The sequence below is a fragment of the Bipolaris maydis genome (assembly GCF_028858645.1).
Source record: "Bipolaris maydis strain C4 unplaced genomic scaffold PSV08scaffold_18, whole genome shotgun sequence".
Taxonomy (NCBI): Eukaryota; Fungi; Ascomycota; class Dothideomycetes; order Pleosporales; family Pleosporaceae; genus Bipolaris; species Bipolaris maydis.
This window is the reverse complement of record NW_027093874.1, coordinates 712,695-732,063: the sequence shown is the minus strand read 5'-3', so window position 1 is coordinate 732,063 and position 19,369 is coordinate 712,695. Positions and strand designations below refer to the sequence as shown.

Here is a 19,369-nt window from a genome sequence, read left to right as displayed (position 1 = left end):
TTAGTTATTTAGACGTTAGAAATAATAAAGAGAGTATTAAAACGTTTAAAAGAGCTATTTTTAAAGAGTAGTAAGCTATTCTCTAATAGGTAATAGATAACTATATTTTATCTTTACCTAGCTGTTATAGGAAGGTAGTAGAAGCTAATAGCTAGTATACTAAGTATTAAATAATATAAATACTTAGTTATAAATATAAAAGCTTTTATATTAAATTTTTTTTTAAAAAAGTATTTGAGTAGAGATATATCTCTAGAAATTTTATATACTCTTCTTTCTATAGTATAAAATTATATATAAAAAAATAAAAAAAAATACTATAAATAAAAAGATAATATAACTAACCTAATGGTAGGATTTTTTTTCTCTTTAACTTTATTAGATATTTACACTTCTCTATACTAACTAAGTAGGCGCTAGTCCTTTCTAGTATAAACTAGAGCTTCTATACTTTTTAGATTACTAACCTAATTAGAAATTACTATTATATTTATTAAGTTATAACTATTTAAAAATAAGAACTTTTTATAATACTTTTTTTTAATTTACCCCTCTATACCTAAGAAGAGAATCCTTCTTACTATTACTTATAATAACCTACCTAGGTCTTAGCAACTTAATACTAACACAACCTCTACCTATTTACTACTATAGTCTCTATTTACTCTACTACCTACGCTATAGTATTATTATCTATAGTTATTTATAGTAGAGATAGTATTCTAGCTACTATAAGTAATAAAAGAATATAATCTAAATAAAAAGAGATAAGTTCTACTACTTAAAAGCCTATATAAATATTCTATTATATAAAAACTATTAATTAGATCTATATATAAGCTATAAAAAAGTCTATCTTATTAATATAATATATACTTTAGTAAGTAAGCTTTTAAATTTTATATTTATACGCGCGCTTAAGTTATAAGAAATAGCTTATATTAATTAGCTAAAGAAGATATAACGTAAAAGGTAGTATATAGAGAATAATAATTTTATTATTAGCGTAGTACTAATTAAACTTTAGTATAGTATAGCTACTATAGCTATTTAAAATAAGAAGCTAATAGACTCTAGCTATATAAGTAGCTATATAATAATTAAAGTACTTTATCTACTCTACGCTAAGCTAATTAGTTATCTAGCTATTATTTAATACTATAATAGTCTAGTCTAGTAGAAAGCCTTAATACTAGCTACTCTAGTAAACCTTACTAAATAGATTATAAAGGGTAGTAGAGACTAGCTAGACGCGTTAATATACTTAATAGCTATTATCTACTTATAGTTATCTAGCTATATAAGAACTACCTAGCTTATTCTATTAGAGCTAGTTTTAACTTTTAATAATTTAGTATTACTTATTATAAATTTAGTCTTATTAAAGTTATAAATATTCTAGTCTATAATACTATATATTTAGCGCGTCTCTTTTACTAGCTTAAATTATATTATAATTATAATAGAATTTTTAGAGTTAGCGCGCTAGCTATTAAGCTTTCTACTCTACTTTATTTAAAGATCTAGCTAGCTCTAGATAAAGCGCAATACTTAGTTCTTACTAATAGGTACTAAAGGTAGATTCTAGCTACGCGTAGTAAGAAGAGTATCTACTATATATTATACGTTAATAATATAAGGTAAAAAGCCTTATTAATTAAGGTTTAGAATTTACTATATAAGAGACTACTCTTTAATAGGTAATAGCTTTTACTTAGTAAAGACTATCTTTAATTATAGCTAAATACTATAAAGACTTATTTAAAGAGTTAATTCTAGTATATTTTAAGCTATTATAAGAGCGTAGAGAGATTATTTTTTATTATTATAATAGAAGGTAATAGTAAGGCTTATTCTACCTTTATAAGAAGTCTATATAGAGCGTTATTATTATAGTATAGTAGTGGTAGTATAGAGCGTCTGGTTAAGTTTAGTAGAGTGCGCAGCTTACTAGGGTGCGCAGCTTACAAGTAGAGCACCTTACTACGATCTAGTTACATAATACTATATTATAATATATTATTCTACTACTTATTACTTAACTTTTTTCTTCTATTTACTATATAGCGTATTAGATTAATTATCTTAGAAAAGAATAGTAAGCTATACTTTAACCTACTAAAATTAAGTATTAAAAAAATTAACTTTATAGTTGAAGTATATAATAAACAGATTTAGGTAGACTTCTATAAGACTATATTAAACTCTGAAAATAAGTCAGTATTACTACTAAAATACACCTCTTAACGGGTATATATTAAATAGATAAATCTCTATTTGGTATAATAACTAAAATTTAGTTATAACGAAGGCTACTACTTATAATTATTAACTTTAGTTTATAATATTATTTTTCTTATATAATGTTTGGTGTAATATTGGTATAAGAAAGATAAAAGCAAGTTCAAATAATGAGTAGAGCCTCACTCTTCCGCGTCCACACATGCAGCATCCTTGCATTTCTTCTTATCACACACTTTGTGAAAGTCCTTGTGTGCCTTTGCTCCCTCACCGATAAGTTTGCGGAACTGCCCAAACTCACAGCTCGCACCAGGCCCATCCTGGCATGTAGGAATCGGGCGCGGGGCCGTATTGGCAATGAACCTGACATAGATGCCGGGGCCGTCACCATGCTCAGCTCCTCTTTCGCACGTCATCTTCTCCATGCCCACGTGTCCAAGGAAAGGAATCAAATCGCTCATTCTCCATGCACGCGTCCAATTGATGTGATCGGTAGGAAACTGTTCAGCTGCATTTGATGAGCTATTGAAAAGTCCTAGGGCTGTTGCAATGAACGGTGGTACTTCCCGGTGGGTGAAACCGAGGAAGAAACGTTGCTTGTCGGGCCAGCCGTCACCAGGTATGTCGTGTTTTTCAATATGTGCAAAGAGTTCGGATTGCGCTTGCAACCAGGGAAATCCGAGGTAAGGCGACAGTGGATTGAGAGGGCCGACCATGTGAGCATACTTCAGGTCCCAGGCATACTCGTACGCCATCCATTCCGAGTCTGTGAATTGCTCGCAAATGGGGCTGCGCTCACCTTTGATGGCAGATTCGTAGCCGCAAAGCATCTGAAAGCCTACAATGTCCTTGGGTTCTAGCTTGAAGGGTACATATGGGGAGAGTCTCTTTGCAACACTCTTGCCATACAGCTCAATGACTTTTTCCTGCTCCTTTTGGCCTGGTTTCTTGGAAAAATTCTTGCAGGACTTGTGTGGAATAAGGTACTCCATAGAACCATTCTTATTCTCCGTGATGCGCACAATCTCAATGTCATTCTCTTGAGGGAAAGCTTTGATGAAGTTTTCGGCAGTGTCAAACGTCCTGCTCTTCTTGTCCGCCAATATTCTCCTTGTTTCTGGGACAAGATGCGGGTAGCGCTGCAGCAGATGTTTTCCAACATGTTTTGCGTCTACGGCTCCTGATGGGGTCAAATCTTCCAGTTTGTCCTCCATGATGGGTGATTGCCATTTGCTCATGAAAGCCAGCGGTCCTGACCATCCCTGTCTGTGCTTTTCCAGTTTCCAAAGAAAAGGGCTGATGTACTCTTCGTACTCATCGTCATTCGAGTAGATGGCGCCATGGCGAATAATGTAACTTGCCGCCGTGACATGGCAACCCACTGGTGGTGTGTGCTCGAGACCGAAACCTGCTTGCAGAATGAGTAAATTGTTCCACAGTCAGTTTCGCAACACAAGGTACGGACCTATAGCGTCAAAGTATGGCGATATGCCAGGAAGATGCAGCAGCGGGTCGAACTTGTAGTTTTGCGAATGCTCAAGTGGCCGAAGTGGTGACTGTGCTTGGCCTTGGGTCTGTAGAAACGCGGGTAGTGTCAAAGCCGAGGCTGGAGCAGCCAACAAGAAAGCAGACAAAAACATCGGAGCAGTCATCGGGCAAGCTTTCCGTGCAATTATGGGGCCAATTGCAGTTATCTACAAGGATGGAATCCAGAAGCTTGACATGGGGCGACGCGCGCTGTTTTGTTGTCTTTTCAATCATCAGTGACGTACATGGTCCCACTAGGTACTTTGGATGCACTAATCCAACGCGCCGCACCAACGCGGCAGTGCCAAGGGCTTGGATATCGTCACTTGCAGCTTGTTATCTACACCTATGCATACAGCATCTCTGCCGTCTATTGCGTATTGCGTTCAAGCTTAGGAAGCATGCTTGGAAACTGTTTTCTCAGCACTTCTCAGATGTCACGAAAATCCGCTCTAGCTATCATCACGGGCCAGTGAAGATGGAAAAAGATTGCAATTTTGGGTTGTGCAAGCAAGAGTACTAGACTATTAAGACTGATTGGTATTGCCAGCTATGACACCATCGTGACCGTTCCACAGCCGGAAATATGTCTCCAAGTATATTACCGCCTATTGTGAACGGGACATGTGGGTTGGTGACGCGTAGATAGACACTTCTTCGTCAACATTGCGCTTCATCAAAGCCTTCCTCTCCTTTTACAACTCTACGTGCGCAAAGACCACAGCGTTCTCATCTACCTGACCAACGCCCTGTTGTGGGCGCCGTCCATTGTTCGTCTTGTGATGGAAGCCGTTGCTTAGTTTGTCGAATGTAGTCGCAATATCATCATGGAGCTGATCAACCAGTGATGTCTGCCATCCGAAATAGTATGCTTTTTTGCAGTAGCGCTGACAAGCATAGACGCTTTGCTGTTGTTCATATTGGATGCTAGTCGTAGCATCGTAGATCAAAAAACAAATCAGGTCCTAAACAGTCAGTCGGATTCATGTTGACAGCAAATAATATAATGAGATTTGTAAGAAGCCTGGAAATAGCACAACGCCTCAACGCTTCGATGCCAAGACTGATGGGGGAGCATGTGCGAAAGCAGACGTTGTGCGAGACACAAGGCGACTTTCTCGGGGGGAAGAATAGGAATCATACCAGTTGACATCTGACAGTTGCAGCTTTCTTGCGCGTTGGTTGCTGCGATTGGTACCAGCCTTGTCAAGGCGGGGCTGCGCATACGGATTCGGAGTCTTGTCCAGACCTTTAAATAATTTAGTATGCTGCCCACTAGTGTTAGGATGAAGGGTGTAAAGAAATGGCAAATCACCAATTGTATCGTCGGCATCCTCGCGAGCTTCGTTGTAGTTCAAAACAAGGCTCTTGATGCGCTGTCGTTCCTCTGTATCCGCTTGTTGCTTGTTGCGCATGGCGACAGCAAAAGTTGAGTCTGAAGGTAGGTCAATAGATCGGGTTTGCGTGCGGTTGCCACGTTTGCTAAGCAGCGAAAACTTCATGGTCTGCGATGAAGGTGGAGCAACTGGAGCTGGTGCTTCGCCTCCACTGTCTTCGGCGTTTACTGGAGCCTCTCGGGCGCGCCGCATGGGTAACGGCACATCAAATACAGGCTTTCGATCATGCTTGCGCGACTCTGCACTCTCAGACATGAGCTTAGCAAGCTCACGGTCGAACTCGGCGTCAGCCTCCGGGTCGCGTTCATCTTCCTGGCGTGTCACGACGATGCGCTCCTCTTCCTCGTCTGACGAAGCTTGCTTGACCGGTTCATCATCTTCCGACTCGTCTTCTTCCTCGCCAGACGACTTGTCGCCCTCCCCTTCTGGCATCTCAACATCCTCGTCGTCTGGGCCATCTAACTCGTCGTCGGACGCGGAGACGTCATCATCATCAGGCTCCACAGGCTTGTCGGTTGCTGTTGTCTGGTAGTTTTGCTTGACAGCTTCGGCAAAAGCACGTGAGGCTTCTTCCGGGTCTGTGATCATCTTCCACTGCGGGCGAACAAGATTGTATGCATCCTGGACGATGAACTCTACATCCATGGGCAGCGCCTCCTTCATGCAAACGTAGTACTGCAAAAAGGTAAGGAAGAAATCAAGCTTTTTCTTTGCAGCACCTTTGTCGTAGTACATGCCACATGTTTCCAGGAGGTTACAGACTAAACGGATACGGAAGTAGTCGTCCGGGAGATCAAGAGGGTTGTAGACTCCAGGTCGGATGTATCCGCCCTCCCAGCCGTAGTTCAAGAGTTTGTAGAGAGTGTCAAATACAAGCGGCGAATCAACAAGCCGATATATATACAACTCTCCAAGATACTTGACTTCCGAGATGCGCCGCTGATTGAACTTGAAATCGTTCAACTCCAGTCCGAAGGTGATGGATTCGAGCAGGTCATCGACGACAGAAATGGCAAAGTCTTGATGGAACCGATGAATGGTTCCCAGCATCACGGCGAGAAGATGAATGTTGCTGTACTTGATCTTTCCGGGCTTTGCAAACACTTTGTGAAGGAGATTGACCACGTCTTCTTCCTCCCAGTGCATCTTGCGAATCTGCTTGATAGTTTTGTCGAGCGAGCGACGTGTCAAGTCCTGGTACATGATCTTGCGCAGGAAAAGCTCAATCGGGGTGCGTTCCTTTTGTTCAATTGCGGCACGTTGTGGAGGGTTCACGTAGTATACGGCATTTTCGATCAGCATACGCTCCTGCTGACCGATGACCTGGGCTGCTTTCTTACGCTGGAGAGTTTCCAGGAAAGAAGCCATGCGAGGAGAAGTCTCTGGGTTGCGGAGTAAATATCGGCCACAGTTCTCGAGCAAGTTGCAAATAATCTCAATGTTCATGCGTGAAAAGTCGTCCAGGCTGACCTTGAGACAGTGGAAAATGACGTGCTCTGGAACGACACCGAACTTGGTCAACTCGGCGAGGTAGCGAACATTTTGTGTACGCACTTGTCCGAGAAAGTCTTTAGACTTGCGCCGTTGCAGGCTTCTGAATTCCTCATCCAAGTAGGACACCAGCCCTTGGGGTACGTCAGACATGTACTTGCCGAGGGTTGCAATCAGTCGAGAATAGAGAGGCAGCAGGTCGGACCGTCCTTTTGGAATTTCCTGGACAGCCTTGATGAGGCGATTCCGGGAAGCTTTGGAGTTTAAGAAGCAAAAGTCCATTGCGGTTTGGTCTACTGCATCCTTGGTTGCAAGTTCTGGTAGGCGTGCCAAAAGAGCATCGACCTGTGCGCCAACGGATTTGTTGGCAATGGCAGTAGACTGGTCATCCCCGTCGGCCGCTTTACTATCGGCAACTGCATCGGCTGCTTCCTTTTCGGAGCTCTCGGTCTTGGGCTCAATCTTCTTGCCAACTTGCTCGTCGCCATCAGCCTTCTTCTTCTTAACCTCCTCGAGCAAAATGCCGGGAACGCGGTCTTTCAAGTCAATAAGGTTTTCGTAGAATCGGCGTTCTTCCTCATCTTCCCAAATACCAGCTCCGTCGCTTTGGCCACGTAGGTATTCGCCGGCTTTGATTAGGCCAATGGAACCATCACCCGTATTTGCAGAGCCGTCTTTTTCCTTCAAGTCTGGCATATCCGTGTTCAACGCGTCAGCCAGGATTTGAGCGTTTGCAATAAGCTTTTCTTGCGATTTCATCTGCTTCTCATAGTTGGACTGGCGATCCTCAAAGACCTCTCCAGACTTTACATATGCTTCGGCATTCTTGCGGCCTTGGCTAAGTATGTGTTTTTGATCGCGGAGGACATGTGCTTTGACATCTTCGAAGTAACGAGTGAGGATGTTTTTGAATCGCTGCTGAAGTTCTGGAGAGATGAGCGGCGGGTCTTTGCTGGCTTCGTCTTCTTCCTCGGCACCAGACAGGTCACCGTTCTTTTCGGGCACTGTAGTTCCGTCATCATTGACAGTCTTGCGGCCCTCTGCAGAAGGTGGCTTGGTGCCGAGTATATCCCATGCAAAAGCCTTGACAAATATGACAACCAAGGGCAAGTTGACATGTTCGCGGTCGTGTCCAAGCATGTCCTTCAAGACTTCTAGCGGGAAAGGCTCGGCGTCGGCGTTTTCTGCGCGAGACTTTGTCTTTGTCGAGCCTTCAACCAGCTTGCCATTGTCTTTGCCCTTGCTCGCTTCTTCGGGTCGGGTCACGTCATCCAGACTTCTCAAGACACCGACAAGCCAGAGTTCTGTAGCAACACGTAGCAGCACACGCTGGCGCGCCAGGCGCTCCTTCTCTTCCCGCTCGCGCACATCCTGTGCGAGGGTTTTCAGGTGTGACTTGTCCGGGGTCGCAAGTCCCCTCCCAATATACCAGCCAATATATCCCGTGAATTCGGCGGGGCCAAAACGTTGGTGCAGAGCGCTAACAATTTCAACACCGGCGGCAATTTCTCCTGGAGTCTTGAGTTTGCACAGACCTTCGTAGCAGGCGGAAATAATTTCGGAGAGGTATTTATGGAGGGACAAGGCGCGAATTTCTTGGAGGAACTGGGCTTGGGCAGGTGCATTGATGGCGGTTCGGAGGCGCTTGATAAAGGCGGTATTCTTTTTCATGGACGAATCGAGCGAGGCTTGGACGGCAAAGACATCTGTTGCATGGTCAGCACGAGAGGGGGGGGGGGGGGGGGAATCGTCAGCGTGGTAGAGTCATTTACCTTGGTCGCCATCCCAGGCGCGAACATTGAGTTCACGCAGCTCTCCTGGTTACTGTTAGCAGCAGGCAACGAAGCAGCATGCAGGAGCCTACGCTTTCTGTGCCGCTCCATGGTGGAGTAGGCGATGCCGCAGCTGTGGAGGGGCAGCGGACGATAGCACGGATCGGTTATGATACGCGCACATGGAAGACGGGAGATATATCGGGCGCAGCTGCTGCCTGCATTTGTCTGGGCTTGGTTGAACAAGCTGGCGTGAGAGGATGGGTGTTTGCGACTCTGGCAATGCCGAGGCGGAGAGGATTTCTGGCCTGGTCCCGCGCTGGAGTGAGTGTAAATTGTACCTGCAGCGGCTTCACTTGTCGTGACTGTCCGTGCGTCATTCCAGTCCAGTGTCCCGCGGTTGAGAGAGAGAGAGAGAGGGTTTTGGGTGACTAAGCGCATTTTTGGATGTGCCAGGCCAATCGTGGTGCTCCTCCGGCTCTGACTAGTCGTCGACTTGAATTGCACTCCGTGGACAAGTACAAAAAGTCCATGATGATGGATGACAATTGCATGCTGTTTGCTCAAGAATGGACATTCGTGAGCTTCAAAGAGGTTGATTGCACAGCCTTGCAACCATGATGTGCTGAATAGAGCTCTGCTGCTACTTACGTACAGGCTATAATCAAGCGGACCATGTGTCTTTGCCGGCGCAGGCAACTGACACGATGCAGACACGACAAAAAGTAGACATGAATATAGTAGGTGGTGCTATTGGTTGTAGTTTGTATCAAACATGTATGTATTTGCTCCAGGGCCGCGGCACGGGACATGATACTAGAGCTTTTGCGGCAGCATTGCCAAGCGAGGGCGAAACCGACCAACAAGACGATGGGGTACCATTTTTGCATATTGCACAAGGGCAAGGACCCTTTTTCAGAGAGTTTCGAACCATGTTAGGTATACATGTACAGAGTCGGACGAGGCCCCCAGTGGCGGCGTTGCCAGACGGGCAGAAGCAATAACGGGAAGCTGAAACAGCAAAACCAATAGCGTCTTAATATCTACAGAACAAGTAAACCCCCTGAGTATGGGGGCAGGGCACCTGGTTTAGCTTGCGACTGGACTTGATTTACATTTAGATGGAACACTGGGCCGGGCAGATGGTGTAATGAGGCATCCCACTCTAAGTAAATAAGTACTTGGACGTGGTGGACATGTGTATGTAATTTAGGGGGGAGGGAGAGGACGAGGACGAGGGCAAGGGCAAGGGCAAGGCTGAGGTGGCAGGGTCAAGCAGTAGACAATACGACGGCGCCATGGCGGATGATTCGAGAAGAGACATGGGGAGGGGGGCGGCTAAATGGCCGTATTTTCCTTACGAGGAGGCTCCGGCAAGAGGCAATTCTGGACCCAAGGGGGAAAGCATCATGGGCCAAGTCAGCAACGAGTGGGCGGTGTGCTGTCTGTTCAACATGGCAAGGGTTGAAGCAGGTGGGAAAAGCAGCAGGGCAGCAGGACAGGCTGGAAAGCACGGGCGTGGATGCAGACGAGTTGTGGCATGTGGCGGGCGATTGGGTTTGCATTTGCACTGGAACATGGGCACATGAACATGGACACTTAGTTTCCCATGGCGACGGGTCCTCAGGCCAAAAACGGCGCAGAAGCAGGTGCAGGCGGGGGAGTCAGCACTATCGATTGCACGCCGGCGGAGGCATGAGCGGCGGATACGGGATGGCGAAATGTACACCTAATCGCAACTGGTGGCTGAAGTGGCTCCCGAGGTGCAACACCCATGTTTCCATATGCGACATGACGAGGACCACGCCGAGAAGAGCAGTGGCAGTGAGGGGGGAGTTAAAAATGGCCAGCTGCGGGTGTGGGTACAAACGGATGCAGCACGGGGCCTGTGTGTCTGTCATTGGGCAGCGTGTTGGGACTGCCACGGCCGCCTTGTGCTTTTTTTTCTTGCAGCGGGTCGCTCTAGCATCCCCACTGCATGCTCGTGTTTTGGCAAGAGTATTTTTCCTAGCGCTTCCATGCTCCCCGCCATAGCGGCGCAGGAGAAGGCGAGGGAAAGGGGGGGAAACGGATGCAGAGCGTTTGCTGTCACGGGCAGACCAAGTAGGAGCGAAGAGCGATTCCCGCGCGCGGTGTGACAGATGGACATGAGGGGCAGGCTTGCCGTCCGAGTTTCAGGACGAAGATGAATCGACGACTAGGGGTTGGGTGCTAGCCAAGTAAATAGGGACAGCAACGGCAGAGGCGCCTGGCGGGTGGTGTGGTATGGCATGGCATGGCAGTGTGTGGGTGTGGAGGCCCCCCTGAGCGGCCAGCAAAGCCAGCCGGCAGGCGAGGCTAGCCAGGCCTTGGCAATGCTATAGGCACGTAGCGGCACGGAAGCAGCGTGCCAATCTCCAATCGCCATGCGCACGCGGTGACAGGACGTCATGTTACAGTGCCATTGTGACTGCCCGTCTGCCGTGTGCCGACTGCCATGCTCGCTGCTGTTCTGTGCGGGCCCAAGGCCACACGCCCGGCCGTGGACAGCAGCAGCCAGCAAGCGAAGGCCAGACCAATGCCAGCGGGTGCGCGGCGCACCAGATGCCAGCCAGGCGACGGCAGGGGGCGGGCGCCCAAAATAAACGTGCAATGGACGACGAGCAGCGCGTGCAACAGTTGGCATGCCGTGGTAATACCGTGTCGGGGCAGATGCTCCCCCAGCCCCTGCACGACGTTCGTTTTCGAGTCAAGGAGGCGGGCAGGCCTGCCTAAGCGGGCGCCGCCCTCCCCTGTGCCGATCGCGCCTTCCAACTGCCGCCCAGCCGCGCTAGCCCGCTCTGGGACATGGCGCCGTGGCCCGCGCGCCCTCGCCGCCTCTCCCACCAGCCTGTAAACCAGGCCAGTCCCGCTGCTGCGAGGCCAACGACGACTTTTTGTTCCGTTTCACCTGCAGGCGCCTCGTTGCATCTGCTTGCTTGCTTGCTTCCCGCCCGTTGCTCCCTCGCCTTGCCATCCTCCATGCTCCTGCCCTGAGCCCTGCCTTTGCTTGCTTCCTTTGTTCCCAACCTTTACACTCGTTTACCACCGCTCAAACCCTCCCATCCCCCGCCGCATTAAAAGCCCTGCCGCCACCGCTACTGCTACCGCTGCCTCCGCCGCCGCCGCCAGCCACGGCCGCCATCGACAGCTAGCACCAGGCTCCGTGTGCACCGCATTTGTGCACTCTTGCTCTTCACTAGAGCCCCAGACGACCATTTTCTAGCCTCGTACAACAACAACAACAACAACTACTACTACTACTGCTGCTGCCGTTGCTTCCCAGCTTCACGGCGCAGCCGCCACGCCTGCACCTTCCACACTCGCTCCACAACTGTCCGCGACAGACATCAACACTCGCTACTTCCACCCAGCCATACCACGACCACATACGCCTAATTATCCACAATGGCCTCGCACCACCTCATGGGCCTCGTTGCCCGAGCAGATGACGGCATCCCCGACATCACCGACCCGTGGCCAACAAAAGACGTGAGTGTTTTGTTGATCCCCAAACCGGCCGTTTCCCCTGCTCACTGACTGCCCCAGATCGTCTATGTCTCCATCATCGCCCCTCTCATGCTCATGGCCCTGCTTGAGTGGTTTCTCTGGGTCGCTGCATTCATGTACTGCATCGTCAAAGTTTTCCAAAAGGCAGAAACCATGAGTGTGCGCATTCTGTCCATCTTCTTTGGTATTCTCTTCTTCCTTCTCCGGTAAGCTAGCCACGCCTCTTTCCCCCAAGAGACTGCTTCTGACAGCAACAGTGCCATCTTCTTGCCCATCATGGTCGTCACCCTGCCGCTCCCCCCGCAGGTGACCAAATACTTTCCCGAAGAAATGGTTGGCTTCCTCCAGTGGTTTGCCTTTTGGTCCTTTGCCGGTCTCCTGACGGTTCCCTGGCTGTTCTGCGTCTACCAGCTCGTCACCCACTCGGTTGGTCGCTCCCGCAGGATCAAGTCGGTTCTCGACGAGTCGTCGGCTCCCAAGGTTGTCATCGTCATGCCTTGCTACAAGGAGATTCCCGAGATTCTGCTGCGAACTTGCGATTCGCTCGTCGACTGTGAATACCCACCTTCTTGCCTGCATATCTTCCTCTCGTTCGACGGAGACCAGGAGGACGAGCTCTACCTCAACACCATCGAGAAGCTTGGTGTGCCCCTTACTCTCGACTCGTACCCAAAGTCCATCGACGTCATCTACCGCAGCTGTCGTATCACAATCTCGCGTTTCCCCCACGGTGGCAAGCGCCACTGCCAGAAGAGGACCTTTAAGCTGATTGACAAGATCTACACCGAGTACCTCAAGCGCAACGACAACCTGTTTGTGCTCTTCATCGATTCCGACTGTATTCTTGACAAGACGTGCATTCAGAACTTCATGTACGAGATGGAGCTCAAGCCTGGTAGCAAGAAGAACATGTTGGCCCAAACTGGTGTCATTACATCGACCACTGAGAAGCAGTCCCTCATCACCCTTCTCCAGGACATGGAGTACGTTCACGGTCAGCTGTTTGAGCGTTCGGTCGAATCCGGTTGCGGTGCCGTCACCTGCTTGCCCGGTGCTCTTACCATGCTTCGATTCTCGGCCTTCCGCAAAATGGCAAAGTACTACTTCGCCGACAAGGCCGAGCAATGTGACGACCTCTTCGATTACGGCAAGTGCCACCTGGGCGAGGACCGTTGGCTCACCCACTTGTTCATGGTCGGCGCCAAGGAACGTTATCAGATCCAGATGAACCCCGGTGCTTTCTGCAAGACCGAAGCTGTGCAAACCTATCAATCGCTGCTCAAGCAACGTCGCCGCTGGTTCCTGGGTTTCATCACCAACGAAGTGTGCATGTTGACTGACATCCGTCTCTGGAAGCGCTACCCCATCCTCCTCGTCGTTCGCTTCATGCAGAACACCATCCGAACAACTGCCCTTCTCTTCTTCATCCTGTGCATTTCTCTCATGACCACTTCGCAAGCAGTCAAGAACTTGCCCGTCGGTTTCATCGCAATCTCCCTTGGACTCAACTGGCTTCTCATGTTGTACTTTGGTGCCAAGCTCGGCCGCTACAAGATCATGCTGTACCCCCTCATGTTCGTCATCAACCCCTTCTTCAACTGGATGTACATGGTCTACGGTATCTTCACTGCCGGTCAGCGTACATGGGGAGGACCTCGTGCCGATGCTGGAACTGCCGATGCCAAAACAACTCCTCAAGAGGCTATTGAGAATGCAGAGGCCACCGGTGACGATCTCAATGTCGTTCCCGAGACATTCAAGGCTGCCGCCGAGGCCAAGAAGTCCCACGCTGGCGCTGCCCCTCTCCAGCCCTCAGACAACATCGATGGACGCTTTGCTGCTGCAGAGCGCTTGCCCAACGGATGGTACCAACAAGGCAACGACTCTGGCCTCACTTTGCCCAACACCATGCCCCGCAACCCCAATGTTCCTCATGTTCCTCTGCACCCACGTACTTCGATGGATTCTTTCGCCTCCTACGACACCTCTGCCAACAACTCGGTCTACCTCCCCCGTCGTGTCGAGAGTTTCATGGATCCCGAGGATGCCCGTGTATACCACAAGACGCAACAGACCCAGAAGCCCGCCGGTGGTGCCTTCTTCGAGGAGCCTCGCACTGGACCCTACCAAGTCAGTGCCGGTGCTAGCAAGGGCATGTACAGCGAGTCGGTTGACTCCGTCGACGACGACTCAGTATACAACTTGAAGAACACTCAACGACTCGGACAATCGCGCACCTCGCCTCTCTCTGCTGAGCAAAAGTCCCCGCTCGAGTCGCCAAAGCCGTCATATAATCGCTCAAACAGCATGGACCAACGACAGGGACGCAGCCCCCTTGCGTACCAGAGCTATGTCCAGACTGCGCCAGGCGATGACATTGAGCTTCAGGCCCCTCAACAGAGCAGTTTGATGCGCGATGTATCACCTGCGCCGCTTGGTCAGCCCGTCATCCCCGCTGCAAGCCACGGACGCAGTGATTCGTCCGACTCCAAGAAGCGAAACAGGCTCAGCAAGCAGAAGCCTAGCAAATAAGCCCAATCTCTCTTTCTTTTTGAGCGTTTCGGTTCTTGTTCCGTCTGCAATTCCAATAGTCAGTCGCTCGACAGGCCTTCTAGCATTCCCTTTTTCCTGATTGTCTTACACTTTGTCATGCATTTGGATTCTCCGGCGTTTATCAGCAATACACCACACAGCTTGTGGCTTTGCCGACTTTTATTGGTGTACATAACACTTTTTGGCTATCACTATACAATGATTTGGGGGAAGGAGGGAGGGGGGTTGACTGGAAAAAATTACGGTTTGCTGCACGACGTCAGCGAATTATGACTTGGCGTCGCTCACGGGTGGAGAGCTCTCGATTACAAGCCTTGCTAAGGTTGATACACGTACATGGGACCATGTGATGGGCTGGATAAACCGTTGTGCTTAATGTCTAGACTATATTTTGAAGAAGACGAGCATTGAAATGTATTTTTGCTACGAGATTGTCAAATGTACCCCATGTGATGACCTTGCTGAACCGTGATTTTGTCAAGTAAATATATGGCGTTCAACTGTTGCCAGTAATTCACGCTAGCACAACCCTCAAAGACCTTGGCCAGCTCCTTGTGGTGTTTTGGGTAAGAGATCTCGGAATAAGAGATCTGTTTGGTATGTACAACTTATTTCTAGACATGTCAACAGTGGTATGATTAGTGGACACAACTACATAACGGGCGTACATGTTACAAGCTACCCTCTGCCTTCTTCCCCACCTTCTGGAACAACTCTGGGTGGTCAATCGCGTACTGTGCGCCTGCTGCCCAGTGATACAATTTCGCCGCAACCACGTAGCCTTCCTTGGCAAATTCCTCTAGCCGCGTATACAGCTCTGCCACGGGAATATTAACACGCTGGATGTCCTCGCCCTCATCCAGGTGCTGTTCGGGCTCGGGATCCCCTTCCTTCAGATGAATCTCCACCATGCATAGACACAGGTTCGCACTCGTCATGCCGGGGTCCGCAGCCACAGCTGGAGAGGTAGAGACAACAGTGCCCTTGTACCCCGTCTCCTCGTACAGCTCGCGCACGGCTGCTTCCTCGGGCGTCTCATCCTTGTCGATGAGGCCAGCGGGCCACTCGACGGTAAATCCGCCGACTGGCGGGCGGAACTGGATCACTACAATGGTAGATGGTGGCTTGCTGGGGTGATAGATGATGTTGCCCATGGCCACGGCGTCGACACCTGCGCTGCCCGTTGTCTTGCGGCTAGCAATTTCCCAGACACGAGACGCGCCGTGAGCGTCCGTGTAGGTCGCCTTTTGCAGTTTGATCCATTTTGCCTCTGAAGAGGGGAGGTCCGTGAGCGAAGTTATTTTGGGCGTTGTCTTGTTGTTGTTCGAGGCCATTGTCACGGCTTTGACGCGGGATACAAGCGTAGATGTACACGAGTGGGTTGTGTTGTGGAACAGACGGTTGAGTATGCGCTTGTTCGCTTTTCTTGTCGTACTCGTGAATGCCTTTATTATCATTCAAGCCAACAATGGATGTTGTCGTGATTGCTCGCAGTAGACGGAGTGTGATGACGACGCTGTCTAGGAGAGTGAGGAGGCGCACAGCTGGGCAGAGATGAGCAAGACCGTCAAAGTCAATAGGCTGTTGATAGCTTGATTAGAAAATGAAACAAGAGGGTTTGTTTTCGCTTTCTCAAGTCGTCTTGATAGATGGGAGAAGATGTGTTGCAAAGGCTCCAATGGAACGGTCACGATTGCAAGACCCCGCTGCATTAGCGTCAGGAACCTACGACAAGCTCACCTTACGTCACGGGAAAGTAGGATTGCAGGGATTGGCTAAGCATTGATCATCGATAACCGTCTTACGACAGAAAGTAAGCCTCCAATTTCGACATGGCCGCTATTTCGCCATTTCTCACGTGTTGTTGATCTTCTTGCGGTCCTGTCTAACCCTGCTTACCTGCGTATCTTTTCTATTTTATCACGATTCTTCCAATTGAACATGCTGTCACTTCGTGTCGTCCAACGAACAACGCCAAAAATTCTCAAACACTCAAGGACTCTTGATAGATCCTTTGTATCCACAGCTCGCCTAGATGCAGACTTCACACACGCTGTGATAGGTGGTGGTGTTGTCGGACTTGCTATAGCCCGTAAATTGCAGTCTCGGTCCTCAACCTCGACAGTCCTGATAGAGAAACATGGATCCGCAGGTACAGAGACAAGTTCACGGAACAGCGAAGTCATACACGCAGGACTATATTATGGCCCCTCGTCTCGAAAAACCAAACTCTGCATCAGAGGCAAAGCCTTACTGTATGAGATTTGTGCCCAACAAGGCATCCCCCACCGCAACACCGGAAAATGGATTGTAGCCCAAGATGCCGAGCAAATGGAGGCTTTGGAAAAAGTGCACGACTTTGCCCAGAGCATCGGTGTACCAACAAGATTCTTAAGCAAACAAGAGGCAACAACAAGAGAACCCGAGGTCCGCGCCGAAGCAGGCGTCCTTGAGAGTCCCAGTACAGGAATCATAGACTCCCACAGCCTAATGCAGTACCTCGAAGGCGACTTTGAAAACAACGGCGGAATCTGCGCCTTCAACTCGCCCGTCACCCGCATCACACCGATAGATTCAGGCCGCGGCGGCTGGGAAATCACCACCAGCACGACGGCTGAAGAAACAAGCACCATAACATCAGAAACGCTCATCAACGCCGCAGGCCTCTACGCCGTTCCCCTCGCAAATACCATCTTGCCCTCGTCACGCCAAAAAACGCCCTTTTACGCAAAAGGATCCTACTTCTCGTACAGCAGCTCCCGGCCCCGCACACGCACCCTCATCTATCCCGCTCCTATACCAGGCCACGCGGGGCTGGGCACGCATCTGACGCTCGATCTCTCTGGCCGCATCCGCTTCGGGCCAGACGTCGAGTGGACCGATTCGCCCTCGGACTACACTCCCAACACCAAGAACCTAGCAGCCGCTATTGCAGACATCAAGACGTATCTGCCCGCTGTGCAGGCCGATGCCATAGCTCCGGATTACGTGGGTATACGGCCCAAGTTGGGGAAGTTGGCGGCGACAAATGGGGGCAAAGGGTTTCAGGATTTTTATATCGAGAAGGAGGAAGGGTTTGAGGGGTGGGTGAATTTGTTGGCGATTGAGAGTCCCGGGTTGACGAGTTGTCTGGCTATTGCGGAGGAGGTGGAGGGGTTGTTGTATCGGTAATTTTTGAGTATCCTGAATTACTGCTCGATTTTTTTTTTTTTTTTTTTTTTTTTTTTTTTTTGGATGTTTGTGCGGGACGTCTAGGAATGCTTGTACAAATGCGAATGAATGTTGAACACATCTCTGTGAAATTCTTCATATCAGATACCCAGGCATTAAAAGAAAATGTGTGGGACAAAATTTCTAATGGTGGACAACACCCATGTTGCCCATGCATTAAATTACAACCTTTGATCACGTCTAAATTTACATTCCCCGGCATTTCTACCTTTCATCTTCAATCTGTCTCTTCAAATCCTCCAAAACGGCCTTTCTACTCTCCAAATGCGCCTGTAGTCCCTCGACTTGTTCTCTTACTGTCTCAATCTCTTCTCTAATACCACCCAGCCCCTTGACTGCACCTCCGTCGTCATTGTCGAGCTCTTTGAGAACGTTACGCTTGTAGTCAAGCAAGAGCTCTAGCTCGCGTTTGACAAGCGCCGGCTTGCTATCTGTGTTACGGCCATGCCGCCTCTTCTCGACTTCCTTCTCCACATCCGCCATTTTTTGCTCAAGCTCACGCAGTTGCTTCTTGAGCCGGACCTCTTCCCAGTCTTCTGTTGTGCGGCCGCCAAAATCCGTGCCCTTTCCGCCTCGCGCACCGTAGCTGTTTGCGCGGTCACCGACACCCAGGCGTGTGAGGTATGCGTCGCCAAACTTTGCTTTACGGCCCGAGGCGGTATTCTCATCGCGTGAGGCCGCCCATCGCGAGTTGGCGCTGGAATTGATGTCGTAGTCTATGTGCGCCTTTTCGAAGCTTGCCCGTAGCGACGGGGGTACGCTACGTGGGACGCGGAATCCCTCGCTTCGTTGATTAAGAATGTGCAGGAAAGTCAGAGCAGCGTCTTTGCCTACACTTTCTCTTGCCTTTGGGTTGACTAGGTTCCATGCAAAGCGTATGTCCGAGTCCGGCACGTCTTCGAGACTGTCAAACAGTCCAGCCAGGCTGTCAAAGGTGATGTTGCCGTGGCCGTCGCGGTTCGCAGTATAGATTTCCTCGTACTTGGCCTTGTCTCCGGGCGACATGTACCAGTCGAAGCCGTCGCGCAGGCCCGGTGTGTCGTCATCGTCTTCAACCGTCTCGTATGCGGGTTGTGAACCGGTAAGAGCGCGTGTCGCTTGTACAAGGTGTGCTTTTGATTCAGGGACAAGCCAGTCGGGCAGGACTTTGGGCACATCGACCGATACCTACAAGGCTCTTGTTAGTATGCGTATGATGCCTTACTTTGTCGTGTGCGATATACCCCATTGATCAGGTCAAAGATGAGTCGCATAGCCACGCAAAACTCCTCAAAGTCCAGCTTGCCGTCATTGTCCACATCGGCAAGATCCCACACACGCTCTAGTTGATCGTCGCGGAGGTGCGAGTTCTTGAGCACAGGGGCGGCCTGCGCGCCGTCGAGATGGGTACCGCCATTGCTGAGTGAGCTGAAGATCTCCCAGTACTTTTCGATTTCGTCCTGCTCGATGCGATTCGGCGCCATGTTGCAGGAGTGATATGTGCCTTGAGAAGGAGAGGAAAGTAAAGTAAACCAAGGCGGTATGGGAGACGTTTGGGTACAGTTGCGGGCGGTCGGGATGGCGGAGCTGTCTGGCCGCGACTGGTGCTGGCCCGGGGGTGGGTACGTACCATCCATCGGGCTGCGACTG

General features: G+C 49.5%; 7 protein-coding genes across 7 annotated transcripts; 3 read left to right on the top strand and 4 right to left on the bottom strand.

Annotated features, from left to right (window-relative positions):
• Nucleotides 1-1,288: 1,288 nt before the first annotated feature.
• On the bottom strand, nucleotides 1,289-3,881 carry PSV08DRAFT_413160 (histidine phosphatase superfamily; the record flags this gene model as incomplete). The annotated part of the gene is made up of 3 exons (XM_066093949.1): nucleotides 1,289-1,315; nucleotides 2,478-3,649; nucleotides 3,707-3,881. The coding sequence occupies 3 exons, from the start codon at nucleotides 3,879-3,881 to the stop codon at nucleotides 1,289-1,291; spliced, it is 1,374 nt and encodes a 457-aa protein (XP_065947988.1).
• A 582-nt stretch (nucleotides 3,882-4,463) lies between these two features.
• On the bottom strand, nucleotides 4,464-8,539 carry PSV08DRAFT_366745 (armadillo-type protein; the record flags this gene model as incomplete). Its single annotated transcript, XM_066093114.1, has 5 exons — nucleotides 4,464-4,733; nucleotides 4,912-5,017; nucleotides 5,084-8,362; nucleotides 8,429-8,473; nucleotides 8,521-8,539. The coding sequence occupies 5 exons, from the start codon at nucleotides 8,537-8,539 to the stop codon at nucleotides 4,727-4,729; spliced, it is 3,456 nt and encodes a 1,151-aa protein (XP_065947987.1). The 3' UTR covers nucleotides 4,464-4,726.
• Nucleotides 8,540-8,997: 458 nt separating this feature from the next.
• Nucleotides 8,998-10,127, top strand: PSV08DRAFT_252660 (uncharacterized protein; the record flags this gene model as incomplete). The annotated part of the gene is made up of 6 exons (XM_066092461.1): nucleotides 8,998-9,007; nucleotides 9,086-9,168; nucleotides 9,223-9,362; nucleotides 9,550-9,597; nucleotides 9,642-9,864; nucleotides 10,032-10,127. The coding sequence occupies 6 exons, from the start codon at nucleotides 8,998-9,000 to the stop codon at nucleotides 10,125-10,127; spliced, it is 600 nt and encodes a 199-aa protein (XP_065947986.1).
• Nucleotides 10,128-11,854: 1,727 nt separating this feature from the next.
• On the top strand, nucleotides 11,855-14,488 carry PSV08DRAFT_357266 (glycosyltransferase family 2 protein; the record flags this gene model as incomplete). Its single annotated transcript, XM_066092937.1, has 3 exons — nucleotides 11,855-11,938; nucleotides 11,996-12,162; nucleotides 12,214-14,488. The coding sequence occupies 3 exons, from the start codon at nucleotides 11,855-11,857 to the stop codon at nucleotides 14,486-14,488; spliced, it is 2,526 nt and encodes an 841-aa protein (XP_065947985.1).
• A 692-nt stretch (nucleotides 14,489-15,180) lies between these two features.
• Nucleotides 15,181-15,843, bottom strand: PSV08DRAFT_252658 (NUDIX hydrolase domain-like protein; the record flags this gene model as incomplete). The annotated part of the gene is made up of 1 exon (XM_014220551.1): nucleotides 15,181-15,843. One exon carries the CDS (start codon nucleotides 15,841-15,843, stop codon nucleotides 15,181-15,183), a length of 663 nt encoding a protein of 220 aa, XP_014076026.1.
• Nucleotides 15,844-16,450: 607 nt separating this feature from the next.
• PSV08DRAFT_232990 (FAD dependent oxidoreductase) lies at nucleotides 16,451-17,680 on the top strand (the record flags this gene model as incomplete). Its single annotated transcript, XM_014220550.1, has 1 exon — nucleotides 16,451-17,680. One exon carries the CDS (start codon nucleotides 16,451-16,453, stop codon nucleotides 17,678-17,680), a length of 1,230 nt encoding a protein of 409 aa, XP_014076025.1.
• A 66-nt stretch (nucleotides 17,681-17,746) lies between these two features.
• On the bottom strand, nucleotides 17,747-19,302 carry PSV08DRAFT_232989 (actin cytoskeleton-regulatory complex protein END3-domain-containing protein). The gene is made up of 2 exons (XM_014220549.1): nucleotides 18,964-19,302; nucleotides 17,747-18,907 (listed from the first exon to the last, which is right to left on the bottom strand). Exons 1-2 carry the CDS (start codon nucleotides 19,201-19,203, stop codon nucleotides 17,945-17,947), a joined length of 1,203 nt encoding a protein of 400 aa, XP_014076024.1. The 5' UTR covers nucleotides 19,204-19,302; the 3' UTR covers nucleotides 17,747-17,944.
• Nucleotides 19,303-19,369: the final 67 nt, after the last annotated feature.